The sequence below is a fragment of the Leuresthes tenuis genome, unplaced genomic scaffold, assembly GCF_036924035.1.
Source record: "Leuresthes tenuis unplaced genomic scaffold, fLeuTen1.0.hap1 SCAF_9, whole genome shotgun sequence".
Classification (NCBI taxonomy): Eukaryota; Metazoa; Chordata; class Actinopteri; order Atheriniformes; family Atherinopsidae; genus Leuresthes; species Leuresthes tenuis.
Genome location: NW_027325363.1, coordinates 15,200,408 through 15,218,857, shown reverse-complemented (window position 1 = coordinate 15,218,857; position 18,450 = coordinate 15,200,408). Strand labels below are relative to the sequence as shown.

Genomic DNA, 18,450 nt, shown 5'->3' with positions numbered 1-18,450 from the left:
GTGAGATTCATCATAATTCAAGAGTGTGCTAGTATAGATAGACCATATGAAAAAAGCTCTGACAGAGTAATGTATGCCTTTACTTATACAATCTAAGCATATTTTCTGGACAACACTTGCATAATTTTATTGAAGTCAACTTTGAACCGTGGAAGAGTATCTTTAAATTGTGATGTCACTATTTGTACTTGTAGATGTGGGTCATTTTCCACCACTGACAATCAGCAAGAAGATCAACAAATTAAACCACAAAAAAAGTATATAATCAACAGAGGCAGACATTTAAACAATACAAAAAAATGCAAAAGCCGCCAAAACAAATTGAAACAAAGCAATGACAAAGATGTAAGGCATCTTGGATTCAACAACGAGAAACAAAACAACTCAAATGAGTCTACCTGTTGGTCTAATATGAATGGGAGGATCAAAAGTACAGCATGACATGAATGATAACATTTTTTTTTACAGCCATGAAGGTAGTGTTTAAGCTAAAGAGTCTTTTATCATTCTGTAAATACGTTCACATTCAGCTTTCTTTAACGATAATCAGGTTTTTCAAAAAATGAGAAACTGACCCTTGACACCATAACATGATGAAATATGAAGTGCACAAACTGGGGCAAGATGAGCACAGTGTGGTGGTCAGTTGTTGTACTCAGCCAATCACTTGGGGGAATTCCATGTGCAGCCAAATGACCTCGGAGAGGCAGGATCAGCTGGAACATTATCCATCAGAAAACCGATTTGCTCATCTCAGTCAAATACTAGTAATCCTTGTTTGTAGGGCACATGATAAAAAACATAGAAATGCAGAGCAAAATAGTTTTCAACTCAGAAATGTTTTTGGGTGCATGGGGTCTAAGTGAGATGGAGATTGATGAAGGTTATCTGGTCCAAGGGTTGATGAGCATACTGTCCTCACTGTTCGTTGGGAATTATACAGTTTACGCTTCAGACCAGAGGGCGGCGCTAAGTCACCTAAAGCTGGTTTAAACCGACACATGCCGGATATGTCAAAGAAGACGAAGAAGAAAAGAGGAGGAAAAAGAAGAGAACGTAGCCAAATGATACGATTAAGGTGATGGAAAGTGGTGGATTTAGCCGCATAATGGGAGGTTTCGCTCCCAGTCGCCCCGGTGTTCCTAAAAACCAAAAGAAGACTAAAACCTTGAACAGTAAGAACATTTGTTCAATAATGCCGCAGCTCAGCACAGGCTGTTTTCTATTGGTTTTAGGCTGAAAGTGTGTAGCTGTTCCTGCTCAGGGTGTATGAAAAGCATGTGGTTCTAATTTCGCTTTAATAAGACAGCAGTTTAAGTTTTCAGATAGCAACGTGTAACTGGGGCCCTGCAGTAATTACTCGCAGATTGTGATGCGGATGGAGGGGCTTCAGAGCACCATTTTTTTCCTGCCTTGAACTATATTTGAAAAACGAGACTTGAGTTACGTTCTGCAAAGTTTTAAACCTGCCCATGAAGTCTGAGAGATGTTGGGTGTTTATGCGCAGAGTTACGGTCACAGTGACACATTTGTGTTCATCTTCTTTTCAAAAGAATTCTACAGGAGAACAATGGAGGATGAGGCCTGACTTCACGCGTAATGGAGGAGTTGAGACACACTGACTGGCACGTGGCCGAGGTGAGGAAAAGTAGCACGTGCGTTTTGCTGTTTTAGGAGGAACTCTTGATTGAGTTTTCAAGGATGATCATAAAGTAAAGTAGAGTGACTTTCATCTTTTGTTGACTGACTCATTGAAACTGTTAAACTGACACAAAGCTACTCTAAAAGCTCAATGAAGATCTAATAAAGCTGTTATGTAATTGGCTTTCGCTGAGCATATGTTTTTGAGTGCATGGCTGAATTCTGTTTCACTTTTGACATAGTAAATACAGTCAGACACCATGCTAGATGATCGTTTTCACACACTGACTCGACAGGATTAGGATGCTAATCGTGTTCCTCATTCTTATGTCAGAGTGAATACAACAGCATGCTACAAACCAGAGGATGGTCACGTGTCCTGTTTTAGTTTATCGGAATGAGCTAAATTGATTTCCATGGTGAGATTAGTGTCCTTATAGCCTCAAGACATCCATGATGATGATACTGTTCTTCTGATTGAGAAACAATTTGTTTTGTCAACTAATTTACTTTAGTGAATTCAGAAACTCAATCTTGTAATGTGTCTGGAGTAATATGTGTCTTTTTTTAAATTTATTTTTTGTTTTCCAAGATGTTTTGCAGTGCATATTTATGGTTCAGGGCACTGAAGAAACTGCCATCACTGACCTCTGGACTGCGAGGAGTGGCCTCATTCAGGATCGTAAGTTTGTACACTCGCTGTCAACACAAAGGAACACTACTTGATTATTATTCTGAGCACTGAGGGAAGTTACTGGAGGCATGGCCGAATTCTGTCCCAGCTGCTCTGTGCTGGTTACAGTCAGACACTATGCAAAAGCATTTTCTCATTTCTACTAAACGACTGGACCTGTGCTTCTTTCAGCCTCGTCTAGCTGTATAGGAATGAGTACAGTGGCGATGTTCAACATTCATAAGGGGTTTTGTATTAATTTTCCTCTTTTTCTTTTTTTCTTGAATTTTGTAGGGCGACCATTTACAAAATGTGACGATGGGAAAGCCGTCAGCTCCTTGGCCTGTGGTAACTACTTTCACACATCTTTATCTTTTTAACTTGAGTTGTTTTTCACTCATAGCTCCATCATGTCAGGCACAGTCTCTCAGTCCTGGGGATTCACAAATCGACACTGTATGATGATGTATCTAATGAATAAATGAACGTTGAGATCCCATTCATTATTTTATGATTACTTTAAATTATTGACAGTGTTATTGCTGCATTAATTGGCCATTTCACATTGCATTCCTATTAACTGGATGTAGGTTTCACACAGCAAGTGATGCTCAGAATTTTGGTTGCAGCGTGTTGTCTTTACTCTACCATCTATCATCTTTCAGTACATGCACCAAAAGGAAATCCCTGGGAGTGGGTTCAGAAACTGATGTAAGGGAACGTGTACCACAAACTAGCACTGCATTACCTGTGGGGGGGGCTTGTGTAATAGCTGACTAATAAAGTTACAGTTGAACTAAAACTTTCTGTGTGTATTGAATTCCTACATCAGGTTTACAGCATTGCAAAAGCCCACATCTCCCTACTGACAAAACCTGGGTGTTAAGTTAATGCACATTTCAATAAATACATTCATAGCACACGATTTAAAGTGCTCTCTTCATTTGAGCTGTTACCAGTTCATCAAGTAACCCTGAACATCCTGCGTAATTATAGGTAATCTGCAAGTCTGTGCCACTTCAAGTATGCAGGTTAACTATTCAGTTTTCCTCTCAGCTAAACTATGAAGGTTATTTCCAAGCTTTGAAGTCTAGATTTCACAGTTCTGGCATGTTTTTGGGTATAATGACGCATTGACTCAAAATTTAAATACACTTTCTGATCTTGAACCACACATTAGAAAGTATATTTCAGACGGAAGAGGACATTAAACTGTGTGACCTTTCACTCATGCAGGTTGCAGCATCGAGCTCAAAGAACTACCTCATAGGCTACATTAACTTAAAACGTCAATTACTTTCTTTTCTCCGGAGGATTTACAGTTAAATCAATTTAGAGCAGGAAAAAACATTGAACATGGATGTCTTTTAATGATGTCGAACACTTTGCAGTCTTTGAGGTAAATCCTGTTTTAACCAACGCTGCTGTGTCATATTGCTGCGATATTTTACCAGTTAATTTCTTTCATACAATGGACACGGGAGTAAAAACATATCTCAGTCCTTGCAGGCTTGTTACCAACCGTGTTGGGGCTGCTCCTCAGCCTCGGTGGCTATCGCCAGCAGGATGGCCTTTGGAGAGTTCTCGAAAAGCGCTGCTCTGTTCTGAGTTTGGCCCTTCTTCACCCAGTGGCCGTAGATCTTGAACGCGCAGGCGTCGATGAGCTTGCGGATGGGCTTGACAGCATACGGGTCGCTCTTGATCACCTCCTTGGTGACGGGCTTAGCGCGGCGGTAGTTGCAGTAGATGCGCATCGTGGCAAGCACAGTCATGCAGATGACCTGATGATGGAGAGAGGGAACTGCTTGGTTATCAACTTAAAGTCAGAGTCCAGTTTACTTAACCGTTATCGCACTGATTTTAATGTTATGGCTCATTAACTGCTCATTGCTTGACGCACAGATTTATCATTAGCAGAGCTTAATTTCCTTCCTGCACATGAAATATTTACATTAATCCATAGATTGTAAAATTTTGTCACTTTTAAAATACACTAGAAATATGTTTTAATCATTGGGCCTGATGACATGTTGAAGGAAAATGATACAAATGGCTCAATGAACTGGAAAGATGTTCTCTTAAAATATGTCCGAATTAAATAAAGTTACACTGTATCGCATCCATATATTTCACAAATTTAGAGGATTTATTTATATATCTTGCGCTCTACTGCGTCGAGAGACTTTTCATCGTATCAAACGCATGCTTAAGTCATAACTAAACTTTAGGAAACAATCCCTTGTGTGCTTTTGGTTGGTCATGGTGAGTGAGAACATGTTTGCGTTTATTCAAGTAAAAAGAAATTTCCTGAAATCTACATCTCACCTTGAAGCGCCTGTACGGACTGAACTGTCTCACTTCGTTCACCACATACTGGGAGAAGAAGGAGTGGTTGAGAGCATCTGTGGCGGTGAAACGCTGCTTTGGATCCACCACCAACATCCGGGAGATCTGGATATAAACCACGCGATATCTTATTTGTAAATGAAGGAATTACGACCTCTACGCAGAAAAAGCGCAGGTGAAAATAACTTAACGGCCCACCAAATCTTTGACGGTGTCTGAGCGATCCTCCCACTCTGGAGACGAGAAGTCGTAGGTCCCCGCCAAGATCATGCGCAGCATCAGCATCTGTTTCCTGTGCCAAAAGGGCGGAGAGCCTGCGAGCAGAGTGTACATGATGACGCCTGAACTCCATCTGCAAACACGAGCAAGATGACAACGGTGTGTATGTGTAACATCTTAAGAACCTGGAGAACATGCGGAAGAAAATAACCAAGCTGACATTATACAGTTAAGTATGACTGGAGGGGGCTGATGAGATCCCACTCAGTGAAATGATCCATCCATGGTAACTGGAATGATTGCTGATGTAACTGAGTTTGTACTGCACATGTGACATCTGTGTAACTTTTGACTTGTTCTGGACACTCACATGTCCACAGCTGTAGCGTATCCTGGGTGTTCTGCGTCCATGGAGCACTCGATGATCTCAGGAGCAAGGTAACCAGGGGTCCCAAACACCTCTGCATTACAGCCACATTGAAACAGTGAAAAACTGGAGCACATTTCCGGGTCTCTTTGTTACCTTTTAAACCTACACTCCCAAAGTTTAAAAAGAAATGCTCCAGCGGAGAACCATGAAGGGGTTTTACGTAAGTATGTTAAGTGTGTCTTGAGCAGACCAGAAAAAAAACTGGATGTAAGGAAAATGACGAAGTATTACTCCAGTGAAATCACAGGGAAAGTTTATGAGCTGAAACTCCATTCTGTTGAATAAAAAGGCAGTCGCATAAAAGTAAGTCAAAATCTGACATTAGAAAGTACTTTAGAACAAGAGGAAAATAAAGATATACATGCATATAACAGTGCTTATAGATATGACAATGACATTTTGTAATAATCCACATTAATCCTTCAGATCCTTTGAATCAGGTGCCCCATACTGGGCTCTCTGGGCTCGCTGGGCTGAGCTCTGAAGCATTCGAGAAAAGGTCTGTGGGTCTGGCAATGGGTTTAATAGGGTCTCAGATTTATTCAAAATGAATTACTCCACTCGAAGTAAAACCACCTGCAAGGGATGAGGTTTATCCAGGACTGCTGTTCCTCACAAACTGTGCCCCAAATCAGACTGTTTGATGCAAAAGAAAGTCTTAAAGAGCCTAAAGATGTTCTCACTGAATCAGCAGGTAACCCTTTCAACTGATGATGCCAACAGTGAGTAAGATATTGCACATATCTGCCCTGCCTTGCAGGCATGCCCAAGAAAAGCTTTTGTCATCTAACATTAAATCTGTGAACATATAGACTAAACCCTCCTTGAATGTGCTTTGGAATGGTGAGTCAAAGATATGTTATTTCTCCACGGTTACAGTAGTTTAGTGACCGAGGATTAATTTCCTGAAGATGAGCCTCATACTAGCTGTGCAGCTAGTATCTCGACTTGCCAGCTCCTACTGCTGATGGTCTTAAGCTTTCTGAGAAGTTCATTTCAAAGGTCAGTGTACTGCGAGCGTCTTTGATAGCAGCAAATAGGTCAGAGTGTCCTGTGCTGCTCTGAGCAGGAAGTATGTTGTGCAACTAGATCCAGATTCTCCATGGACCACCGACAGCTGGTGTACAGACAAGCACACTGTAGGCTGTAAAGATAGTAGCTTTACCAGTGGAGGACATGTTGATATGCAAGGACTGAAATTCTGGCTGTTTTCACCAAAAAAATGCTAAGTTATTTCCAACAAAAGCAGGGGAGGTAAATGAATACTGGCACATGCCTATTGCTGGGTCTCCATGCAAACATTCACTCACCTTTGAGTGTCTGTTCTGGCTTGATTTGAACAGAGAAGCCAAAATCAGTAAGTTTGATATTCATATTGTCATCTAAAAGAATGTTTTCAGGCTTCAGGTCCCGGTGGACAATGTTTTGGGCATGAAGAAACTCTACCACCTCCAGCAAAGCACGCATGATCTTTCTGAAACGCATCACACAGCGAATTATAGAGTCTTTAAGAAGCATCATTGTGACTCAACACTCTGCAAAAACACGCTCACTGACCTGGTTTCCTTCTCACTCAGAGTAACTTTCTCTGTGAGGTAGTCAAAAAGTTCACCTTTCTTCATTCTGGAGGAAAGAAAATGAAACGTCTGAAGAGCTGCTACTCGTTTGAGAAGTCAGGTGTGCATATATGAATGAAAAGGTGAGACTTACAAGTCAAAAACCAGGAAGAAGAAGGCTTTGGACTCGTAGCAGTCTTTGAGCTGTACTGGAGATGAGAATTCACCCAGTGAGTGGATCAGCTGGGAGCTATGTCCAGTACCAAAGGCCATACAAACTGTGCCAGTCTGGAGTCTTTCCAACACGTCTAAAGTTGGAAAGATGAATTTTTGTGTGGTGGGAGCTTACTGATGTTTTCCTGCCCGTAAACCTTCTTGAGGATGTCGATCTCCTTCACCGTGGCGTCTCTTAGCTCCTCGATCTCCTCCGGAGTCGTCTTGTCTGACGGGGTGATGTCGATGATCTTCACCGCGTACTCCTGAGACGTGCGCTTGTCAACACAGCGACGCACCACGCTGCTCACTCCCCTGAAAGAGAGAGGAACACGTCAGCCTTCACATCTACAGGTTTCAGGACAGATGGACACAGAAGTAACATGTTCGCTCCCGTAAGTCAGGAGCTGAGAGTTTGTCGGATGACTGCTGGAAACCAAACTAAGTGGTAAATGTTGAAAAGATACTTTTTGAAGGAGCATCTATGCACCACTGACACCATGTCTTGTTTATGATTAACTTTCAGAAAAATAGCTTAAAGATTAAAGTGCTTCTCAACAATATAAACTTTTCATATCAAATGATCTCCAGAACTGAATGGGGCCAAGAATGCATTGTTCACTGCCCGGTGACCTCATGACCGGCTTGTGAGAAAAAGGGGGTGAAATTACGTAATGAGTGGAGGCCGTTCCTGGGCGGTTCTCTACACTTAACGTTTGTCCACAACAGGCTGAAGTCGATGAATGCTGCCTCCTCCACACTGAGGGTTACATAACAGCACCACCGTCTGACAGCTGGTGAGGAATGGCAACTAGCAGGCTCTGACCCCGCTCACATTTCCCAGAGACTACTGAGAACCTTCAGGGAAACCTTTCTACTCTTATGAGAGTCATGGCTTTGCCCAGTGACTGTTACTTGAAGCCAAAGTTCTGCAAAAACTTCCACAAGTTAAACTAAATCTGCTCACACGGGCAGCAAATGTTCCCTTTACTTCCAAACCCCTGTCGGGGATGCTTGTCACGGTGTGTGTTTTACAAACATACCTGCCCAGAATCTCCTTGGGCTCATACTTGTCATAGAACTCCTTGGCTCCCACCCAGTCAGGGATCTCCTCCTCTTTGGTCATGATGGAGCGACACACCACCCAAGATACACAGCTGCTCTCTTCTTACAGCTTACAACAGGCTGCAGGCGAAAAAGCTGCTCAGAACAACACTGGCAACTCAAATGATCATGTTTGCTCACATTAAAACTACTTCCAAATCATTTGAACTAGTATATTCTGATGTCAGGCTGCACAAAACCAGCCACGTTGGTGACAAATGAGAGTTTTAGATACTCTTAATTGTGTGTAACACGCATCACAAATACTATCAGTTTTAAATAGTCAATAGACATAATACAAGACTTAAATATATCCAAGCGGTTCATTTCAAAACTTTAAAACGTACTCCGACATGTCATTTTTCAACTTAAACTTTAGTTTTGAAGGATATTGTTGTGTGCATGCTTCCTTCTAAAAAAAAAAAAAAGAAAAAAAGAAAAAAAAAAAGGAAATTAATTAAGAAAAAGAACAAAAACGTCTCACTTACGTGTTCCACGGTTTATTTGGCGAGATAACCGTGGTTTGGATCCGTGTTGGAAGTTATTGCCCCAGACTTCGTCGAAACAACGTAATTCACAGGCAATGTGCCACCCCGTGTGAAATGATCTCTGAGATTTTTTGCTAAAGCGATGAACAGAGGTAAAAACGCGCTCACTCACCGTGTCCGTCAGTGTCTGATATAATGGAGGAAATCCATCACTCAGCAGCGCTCAGTCCGACCACGAACAGCAAAATCACGGACAAAGAGGTCCAGTCATACTCCGGCCCCGTCGCGGATCTGAGGGGTCGCTGCTGCCATGTTGTAAAGGGTGAGCTTTAATGTCAAGTGCCAAAAATAAATAGTTGCCTCCGCAGCAACGGCAGCAGCTCACCCCGCAGGCGTAAAAAACAGATCCATGAAATAATACCCCGCAGCCTCCTCTCACCTCGACGCACTTGGAGATAAATGATATAACTTGCAATGTTCAATTTGTGGTTTTGTGCAAATTTTGAGACTGAAGTGACACGACAGGTGCAGAACCACTGTGGTATCTCCACTTTGGTGCTCTTATAAATCTATTTAAAGAACATTTCAGTGAAGCAATGTGGTTTGGCTACACAGGAGACCAATAAAATCACCACAAGTGTCTTTATGATTCAAGTGCTTTATTTGTTTTCTTCTTATTACAGACTAACTTTGAGCGTTGTTGATCCAGAGGCTGAAAACTAGTAGTTTCATTTCACAAATCCGGCAATATTTGAGAACAATTTTAAATTAAAAGCACTGATACTAAAGGAAAAACATTACATCTAACTCAAAATGTGACACAGCAAAATATATAAACATTATTTATAAGACTATGATTACAAGCTCTGCAGCAATCTCCTCACAAACAAATAATGTTGCCCGATGGTAACTGTCGAAATAAAGCACGTTTATTGATTGATCCCCTTGAAAATGACACCCTGCTAGAATCTGGTGCGTTGACAACATGCATGATGTTCACTCTGCAGGACTCCGTCTCCATCTCATGACAGACCTGAGAAGAAAAGAAAAGGTTCAATGAGGTGAGTTTTCTCACATTACAATGTGAGTGACTGAGGTGGAGCATTAACTTAAACGGTTTAGATACATTTAGGGAATATTAAAAAACTACTCCCCCTCATGGCCACACTGAGTACTGCTAGGCTTTGCATGACAATAGTGCAAAGTCATTAGTCAGGTGTCTGATGTGTGAAGGTCTTATGTAAAGCCTCCTTCTTTGCCAGTGTTTAAAAATATGAACAGCAACACTGCACAGACGATGGCTCAGACATAAAATAGGAGCAAGGCTAAAACCTGAAACTTGTGAAAGGGTTTCAAAACAAATACATGCCATAATGATGCAAGACAAATGATGGGTACACTATTAAGTCTTTATTATACAATATGATTTCATACAGAGGGCCAGACTTTTTTTCTTCAGTTTTCACTCACCGTTAGCAAACTTGCACTGTTTGAGGACCTCGCTGAATCCCTCGCATAGTTTCAGGTCGCTCTGGTTTTGGGCGCAGTCGACGAACTGCTTGAGCTCGTAGGAGCAGACCTGCTGTTGCTGGGGCTGCTGCTGGTACATTGACTGGGGCTGCTGCTGGTACGGCTCCTGACAGACACAAGGCCGATCATGAGTTGTTGACTTATCTATGTGCTCCACTTGAAATGTTTATTTCCAAGCAGGCAATTAAGCGCACATCATCTGTCCACATTCAATCACCTTTGTGCCTTTCATGTAAAGATAACAAGGATTATGTTGATGGTTCTCAGTGGATAAGTGGAACTTAGTTACAGTGATTATTTAATCAACCAAATTAGAGCCAGACTACGGCACAGTGACGGCATGTCTTAATCTAAAAGCTCTTAACTTGCAGAGAATACGCAGGCAAGTAAAGTATCTCTAAGTGAGAAGCCCTGTGAGGTTGTTTACATGAAGGTTTAAATGTTTATAGCGTTGCCTCCTCCCACAGACCAACCTGCCATGTGTTAAATGCACTAATTTTCCACGATACTATGCTAGTTCTATGGTGGGCTACACTTCAGTTTACCTGGTATGTGACGTCAGGCTTGGCAGCCTCCGAATTTCCTCCACCGAAGCCTCCTGTAAAGGCATGGCCGAGTGTGTGTCCTACTGCAGAGCCCACTGCCACCCCAGCAGCTGTAGTCGCCATCTGGGCAAACATTCCGGGCTGCCTGGGCGCTGCGGCCGGCGCACCCATAGCAGACGGTGGGGCCTGCATTGGAACTGGGGCATGGGAGGGGGGTGGTGCTGCTCTGGCCATAGGTGGAGGTGATGGTGGTGCCCTGCAGCAAAGAATAAATTTTGAAATGTCAAAACAAAGCTCGCTCAAAAACTGTGCCAGTTATTATGAGCTGATATGCATTTTTCCAGATAAGTGCTAATTAATGCTAAAGCAATACTGAAATTCAGGACTGCAGGTATATTTTATTTGTTATATTTTATAAAATCATTCCTCTGACAATAAGAGGGTGGTAAGAACACCAACTACTAGCCTGTTCAGAACAAATGGTCCGCAAACTTGGAGCATATTTATTGGACTCTTTAATCAAAAGTCCAATTTTTCTGACCTTTTATCTCTTCAAAGACTGTCCAGAGGGCAAAGAAAATATTCATGGGCATGAGGTGACCGCCAAACAACAGCTTATGTAGTTAGGTAAAAGAGCAACGGGAATACAGTGTAGCGGTCTCGCTTGGTGTTACTTAAGGTCACTGATAACAGGTTATCTGTAGACTGTTACCCAACAGAGACTCACAGAGACTCATTTTTCATTGGGTGGGTTCAGCTTCTAGAGCCAAAAGCTTTTATGTAGCAACTAATAATAACGACATGAAGGTTATATGTCAAAAAGACCTAATTTAACAAAAATTTACCCTAGGTGATGATTATATCAGCGATTCAATCGCCTGAATGTGTAACAAAGCCATAACGGAGTCTTTCAGAACTTTTCCCCTTAGCTTGGCAGCAGTGTTAAAGATTAATTCAAGTTTAAAAATTAAACAGCAAGAAATACACCTTTCACTTCTGTGTTACTTATAAAAAAGTACAATAATATAAAAATCATACAATATAATTGTTTTTTTGTTGTTGTTTTTTAAACATGGTTCAATTTAGAGTTTCTGTTATCAAAGTTGTACAGGCATGAAGAAAGTTTAACACAGTGACCTTTACTATTTTTGGTCAAAGACGTTTGAGCTGACATGACTCTCCCGTAAATCTGCGAGATGTGGATATTCCCAGAAATACTATTTACAGGTAACAGACAGCAGTAAATCATACAAGACTTTGTTAGCAACCTCGGGCCCACACATGACACTGTAACGTTACCTGAACGTTAGCATGTACGCTAGCCAACGTAGCATGCTGACAACGCTAAACACCTTCTAACAAATGGCATCAGATATATTTTGTTACCTGGCTGGAGGGGGCATCCTTGATGTTCGGCTTCTGCTTCCTCTCGGCATTTTTATTTACTGAGTCGGTTTAGTTGTGTGTTTGGTAGAAACAGACGAAATACTAAGAAGCGGTGACTGTCGTCTGCACTTTTATTTCGACCTTTAGTTAATCCGGAACTTTCGACGTGTTACATCATTCGTCTCCCGGGTAACTTCCGGTATGACGGAAACAGTTGTGTAACTTGATTGTAAAACTCGTATTTTTCTTCTGTTTTATCGTGTAGACTATAAAAGCAACCAGAAAAATGTTGACATATGTGTGAAAACGTTATGCAGTCTTAAGTCAATGTAATTTGTCTGAACAGTGAGCTTAAACTAAATTTTAATTTCCAAGCATTTTATGCATTTCTAAATTCAGCAACTGTCCTACTTATCTCAAACTGGGCTCCAGACACATTTTGCATTTAAATAATCGGGGGTTTTTTTGTTCATGTATTTACACATACGAACTGTTGCGAAAGCTTGCATTTTCCTCTGATAATTTAAAAATATATATTTTTTTTAAATATAAATATAAGCTAAATATAAGACGAATTTAGATGCAAACGCGTAAAAAACAATTGAGAAAAAGCCAGATCAGTGGGTGAGAATATATATATGTAATCCGGATATGTAATGGAATTACAAAAACTACATTACATCAGCTAATAAAGCATTAAATTACAATTAAATATTTGAATATTCAGAGTATGACAACAATAACTTAAAAGAAATCTGAAGACTTTTAAAGGACATTTTTTGAGTCAAATTATTTTCTTTGAAGTAAATTATATTAGCTGGAAAGATTATTTTTGTAATCCAGTTTAATATGCTAGTAGTTAAGGGAACAAATAACTAACATGTACTCCATCCATCCATTTTCTATACCCGCTTAATCGGGTTGCGAGGGGGCCTATCCCAGTGGTCATCGGGCGAGAGGCGGGGTACACCCTGGACAGGTCACCAGTCCATCACAGGGCCACACACAGACAAATGTGACAAACAACCACACACGCTCACACTCACTCCTAAGGACAATTTCAGAGACACCAGTTAACCTAACATGCATGTTTTTGGACAGTGGCAGGAAGCCGGAGTACCCACAGAGAGCCCATGCATACACAGGGAGAACCTGCAAACTCCACAGAGAAAGGCCCCAGCCGGGAGTTGAACCCTCTCGCTGTGAGGCGACGGTGCTAACCACTACACCACCGTGCAGCCCCTAAGGTATACTCAATAAGTAGAAAGACCTACCGTATATCATGTGGAACGTGTCCCTTATAACTCCTTCACATTAAACCTTTTTTTTCCTCTTCAGGGAATGAGCTTCTATTTTATTGTACCATAGGTTATATAAATAAACATTGTTTGTGCCTCTTATGTTTGCCTCTCTAAAAAAAAGAACTGAATATTACATCCTAATTAGAGTGGCTGCTGGACTGTTTTAAACACAAGGGCATTAACAAGTCTGAGTTTTATAGGTTTATTCTTGAACAAGTCTATAAGGAATGTGGAAAGCTGATAAATGAAAAAAATCTGGTGTTATTTTTCCCGTTCAGTTCTTTTTATATGATCAAAATATTACAAAAATATCTGGTCCTACACCAGTACAATATAGCAATGACAAGCTACTCCATAATTGTACACAGTTATGTACATAGAACTATAAATCATACATCATTTCAGGACTATAACTAATATCATAAAGCAATCCACAATCATCTTATTTCACACCTATAATTTAAATAAAGAAATATCCTCATTTATTTATCAATTTAAGAAGTAAAACTGAAACCGGAGGAAAGTTACTCTTTTTTCCCTTTTTTCTTGTGTTGCCGATTATGGTGTCCACCTCCTCTTCCCCATCTGTTTCCTTGTGTTCTTCGCTCTCCCCATGTTGGCATAGGTGGCTCAATCTCCCCTGGCCGCCCTCCTCTGTCCGGCACGCTGCCCATCAACGTCTAGCGAGAGCAAAGACGATTGTAAAACAAAGCAAAAAAAAAAAAAAAAAAAGAGAGACGGGTTCATTACGAAACATGGTTGTACCTTGTAGATGGGTGTGCTTGTTCCAGCTTTGATTGGATCAATGAAGGACTGATCCACTCTGGCAGCCAGCAGAAGAGACAGAGACACTTGGGAGGATCCGGTGAGGGATGCAAGAGGAGGCACCGAGGCTAGAGCTGCACTGCGCTCCTGTGGATAACAGATTTTCTGAGGGCTGATGACTGGAAGGAAAACGTGAACCCTTGACCTTAACAAAGAGGAGATCTGTGTCTCTGCTGTGGAGGAATTTGCTGGCACAGTTTGGGTCCAACTGTCCCCGAAGACAGAAGGTCCGGGGCAAAATAACAGAAAGCTGTTCCAAGTAATCCCCTTTATCCCATGATGAAACATTTCCCCTTTAATTTCCTAAAAGGGAACGTCTATTCCAGGATGATAATGTCTGCATCCGCAGGACAAAAGACGTCAGAATACATAGTTTTGAGATGCTAAACACGATGTGAATCATATGTGATGGTGAAAATAAAGTCTTGTATGGTTTAGATTAGAAAAAGTAATATGTAATAAGTATATGAAGACAGGAGATAGTGAATTAAACCCAGCTATCAATCAAATAATCAACTTTAGTTCCAACTGTTTTTAAAGTGAGTTCAATCGTGTGCTGTGCTTTAATTTGCTTACCTTCTGTTTTTCTCCCCACGCAAATGACTCAAGTGTGACTTGAAAGCGTTTGATCATCATTTGTCGTCGACACCGATAGTCATCAGACAGAATTTGATTGATCTTTTTCACTTGAATCTGAGAAACACAAAGATTAAAAAGCTGCTAACAGCCAAGTTAGAGATTTATTTGTGATGTATAAGGCAGTTAAAATAGCTGTGTGAACTTGCCCACTGCTCCGAGGTGAGGCTGGAGTTAAGCAGAGGCTTTGTTATGTCTCCACCTGGCAGACGAGCAAGCCTCGAGGTCACCTACGATAAAACAAAGGTTAAGATTATGTTGCGCTTCTTTAATTTGAATGATTTACAAATAGCTTTGGCTCTTTTAAACGACTTACCTCACTCTGCACATTTTCAAATTGAGAGGAGGCATCCAAACCAAGGGCGTGCAGCATTAATATCCACTCTGCCTGCATCTCTGCCTTCCTTCTGTTTGTGTCTGAGGCATCACCGTCTTCATATCCCTGACACAACTCGGCGACATCATGGCAGTGATCGTCCACTCGCTGTTCTTTCACAGGCTCCTCTCCTGCTGAATTTTCTTCAGGATGCAATTCCTTATGCTTGCTAATGCGAGCTGCTTGCAATTCTGCCACAAGGAACTCTGCAGGATTGTTCCAACGCACAAAGAGATGGTGTAAATCCAAAATCATCTGATATTAAAACGAGAGCATCTATACTATATTTCTCACCAGTGACATTGTTCAGGATGGATGGTTCCAACACCTCTGAGGTCAGCACAGCAAGGGGAGAGAACATGTTTGAGAGCAAATGTCGCAGCTCTCCCACCAGTAAGACGTCACCTGTCTTGTAAGAGTCTCCAAAAAAAAAAAGAAATACAGAGAATTTTTATTAGAAAACCCAACTTATTTAATGTTAACTCAGTGGATGTTCTGCAAAAATGAATGCAGAAGAAAACTAAAAATAATAATACAAGACAATGAAACATGAACACATTAACCTTTCTGTTATTTGTTTTTTTTCTTTTAGTTACCAGTAATCTTCTGGCTATTATCTAAAGGAGCTAGATTTATACATTATCAGATATCTTCTCACTGGAGATAAACTGTTATTGAGATGTTAGCCTTTATGGTGGAATATGTCTTAAATAGATTCACCACAACAAGCAAGTACACAAAAAGTTTTTTTTTGCCATGTCTATATTGTCCCACTGCATAAAAAATTGGGTGACGGAAATGAGAGATCCTAATAAAAAGGGGAAGTGATCCATATATGTCCCACTATCATCACAGTGCCAGTGGGGAGGTGAACTGTCTTCCTAATTAGAACTTTATTCACAGTTTGTACAATCACTACCTAACGGCGCACGACTGATTAAACATCACACAGAAGGGCTCTACCTTACCTCGCAGCTCCGGACAGAGAGTCCTGAGCTCCGCAGACAGCCAGGTGAGCAGCGGACATGGGAGCTCATCACACCTGCACCGCGTGAGGCAGGAGCCGCCGGGGTACCTGAACAGGAAGTGACAACGAGAGGCAAATTCACCTGGACAGCAAGTCGGCAGGAGTCATGAAACACTGAAAAACCCAGAGTCAACCCAGAGTCAACCCAGAGTCGACTCATGTGCTAACATTACCTGCCATTCATTTAACCGTGTTGCCATAACAACAAAAAGGAACGTACAGTGACGGCAGGACTCTATGGAGCAGAAAACAAAAATACTAATTTATTAAATGTTATTTACCCCAGAGTTTTAATTGCTGAAACTGTCCCTGCATTCCTCTCCATTGCCACTGTAACGGTGAACGCCAAATTTACATCGGTTGCGGTAACTCTGCTCAATCAGCAACTTAAAGTTCAGGCATGTTTACAACTTGTACTTCCTGCTTTTCCTGTTTTTAAATGTAGGACGCTTACCGCCCCCTGCTGGCCGGAGTGTGCACTGATAGGACATTTTCAAATGACCTGAAGATATCTTGATACTGAGTGCAGAGTGGTGTGATAATGCACTCCTGAAGACTATTTAACAGCAGCGATGTAAAATAAGCACAAAAACATTTAGATAGACGGTTGTTCTATTTTGTTGCAGGAGAAAACAACAGAAATAGTGAAAATATACAAAAAATGACAAAAGATTTACTCAATTTTCATTGCCATGGCAAAAACATGTGAAAGAAAGATATCGCATATTTGTTAAAATAGTGTAGGAAATGGAGAATTTCTAATGTGAGGAAACACACACCATTTAAATTGGTTTACCATAACAAACATCAATTTGACTCTTTATTTCCTATTGTATTTATATAGAAAATTGCACAGTTGTTTTACTTTCATAAAGATCAATCAAAACTATTGAAGGGGTGCAAATTAGTCCTGTAAAAGGGCCAGTAAAGATTCAAGATAGACTGTTGTTATTGGTCACAAAATAATAGGTTAGGATTAAAAGAAAATGTAAAGAAAATGAGTTAGTTTAAACGTCTTGAATTCTGTATTTCTGTGCCCTTTATTCTGAGCATGATGTGACTGTCTCTCAGATATGTTTCATATCTCACCGATGTAGCTAATGTGGAACTTTTTTAGTGCACAGTCAGTGTCTTACAGAGTCCAGCTGATCTCAGGGAGTGCTAACATCAGCCCTTATTAAGGGTTTAATAGTTGTCACATCTGCTTGGGTAGTTTTGAACCATTTTTTTCTCTCTCTGCAGCTTTTTACAGTGGAACTTTTTACTTAGGCTGACACAGTGTAGGAAGGTATAATTTTTGCTGTAATTAGCTGTGAAAACAGCTCATATTCAATGATTGACCTGAAGTTTGATCAGACAGCTCCCTCATCTTGTGTGTACAGACACGCAAATCATCACAAGTGCTTTTCTAGCTTTGCCTGAATCTATTGTTGAGTGCTGTTGGACTTCACACATCACACTTACAGCAAGCCAGCAGCCTTTAAACTGAGCAGGAACAATGGAGACGGTGAGACTTGCTGAGCCCCTGACGCACAGTGCTTCTACATTTGCTAGGGCCCTGCTGCCATATGTACAGAAGCTTTGGGCTCCTTGACTACAAAGCCTCAGCATGCGTCAGGATGCTTTGTCTTTTATTCCCAAGACACTGTCCCCTGCTCTATGAAACCTTGTGGAGGCCGACCTCTGACCTTTGGAGAGCATCTAGACAAAACAGGCAGACACTCCCCCTATCTGGCAGTCAGAAGCATTGTACTGCAGACTTGTTGAGACAGAGAGAGAAACCCATTCATTGTTATACTGCAATATTTATTGAAAATAAACCACACAAGTAATTTTGGATGGAAAATCTATTTATTGAGCTGTTACCGACTCGAAGGCATCGGTAATGTGACTTTACACTGCTTTTTGATAAATGTGAGAAGCCAAGGGAGTGGAAAGCTCTGACATCTTAAAGTAACTAGAGTGTTTAAATAAATGTAGTGGAGTACAAAGAACAGTATTTCCACTTGAAAAGTAAGCAGCATGAAATGGAGAATTCTCAGGTAAAATACACTGAAGTTTCACTTGTAAGAATGGTAATTGAGAAAATATATTTACTCCAACACTGGATAAAGAAAGGTTAATACTTCCTATTCTACATCTGACAAGAATGGT

At 41.0% G+C, this 18,450-nt stretch overlaps 3 protein-coding genes, 1 long non-coding RNA gene and 1 other non-coding gene across 6 annotated transcripts; 2 read left to right on the top strand and 3 right to left on the bottom strand.

Moving 5' to 3' along the window:
• Positions 1 to 1,022: 1,022 nt before the first annotated feature.
• On the top strand, positions 1,023 to 3,090 carry LOC140314346 (uncharacterized). 2 transcript variants are annotated; one of them, XR_011917136.1, is made up of 4 exons: positions 1,023 to 1,175; positions 1,554 to 1,638; positions 2,245 to 2,323; positions 2,609 to 3,090. It is a non-coding gene; the product is annotated as an uncharacterized lncRNA (long non-coding RNA). The 2 variants fall into 2 exon arrangements; XR_011917137.1 differs by having other exon boundaries at positions 2,234 to 2,323; positions 2,609 to 2,697.
• On the top strand, positions 1,851 to 1,988 carry LOC140314887 (small nucleolar RNA SNORA15). Its single transcript, XR_011917215.1, has one exon. It is a non-coding gene; the product is annotated as a small nucleolar RNA SNORA15 (small nucleolar RNA).
• A 337-nt stretch (positions 3,091 to 3,427) lies between the features above and the next one.
• LOC140314345 (phosphorylase b kinase gamma catalytic chain, skeletal muscle/heart isoform-like) lies at positions 3,428 to 9,141 on the bottom strand. The gene is made up of 10 exons (XM_072392506.1): positions 8,843 to 9,141; positions 8,122 to 8,263; positions 7,215 to 7,393; positions 7,020 to 7,074; positions 6,867 to 6,932; positions 6,620 to 6,783; positions 5,250 to 5,340; positions 4,859 to 5,012; positions 4,640 to 4,765; positions 3,428 to 4,095 (listed from the first exon to the last, which is right to left on the bottom strand). Exons 2-10 carry the CDS (start codon positions 8,202 to 8,204, stop codon positions 3,829 to 3,831), a joined length of 1,185 nt encoding a protein of 394 aa, XP_072248607.1. The 5' UTR covers positions 8,205 to 8,263; positions 8,843 to 9,141; the 3' UTR covers positions 3,428 to 3,828.
• A 171-nt stretch (positions 9,142 to 9,312) lies between these two features.
• Positions 9,313 to 12,307, bottom strand: chchd2 (coiled-coil-helix-coiled-coil-helix domain containing 2). Its single transcript, XM_072392505.1, has 4 exons — positions 12,132 to 12,307; positions 10,746 to 11,001; positions 10,141 to 10,306; positions 9,313 to 9,703 (listed from the first exon to the last, which is right to left on the bottom strand). Exons 1-4 carry the CDS (start codon positions 12,179 to 12,181, stop codon positions 9,693 to 9,695), a joined length of 483 nt encoding a protein of 160 aa, XP_072248606.1. The 5' UTR covers positions 12,182 to 12,307; the 3' UTR covers positions 9,313 to 9,692.
• Positions 12,308 to 13,618: 1,311 nt separating this feature from the next.
• LOC140314343 (protein FAM98C) lies at positions 13,619 to 16,717 on the bottom strand. Its single transcript, XM_072392504.1, has 8 exons — positions 16,578 to 16,717; positions 16,238 to 16,344; positions 15,564 to 15,689; positions 15,210 to 15,475; positions 15,043 to 15,123; positions 14,834 to 14,950; positions 14,198 to 14,344; positions 13,619 to 14,112 (listed from the first exon to the last, which is right to left on the bottom strand). The coding sequence occupies exons 1-8, from the start codon at positions 16,619 to 16,621 to the stop codon at positions 13,957 to 13,959; spliced, it is 1,044 nt and encodes a 347-aa protein (XP_072248605.1). The 5' UTR covers positions 16,622 to 16,717; the 3' UTR covers positions 13,619 to 13,956.
• Between the last annotated feature and the right edge of the window lie 1,733 nt (positions 16,718 to 18,450).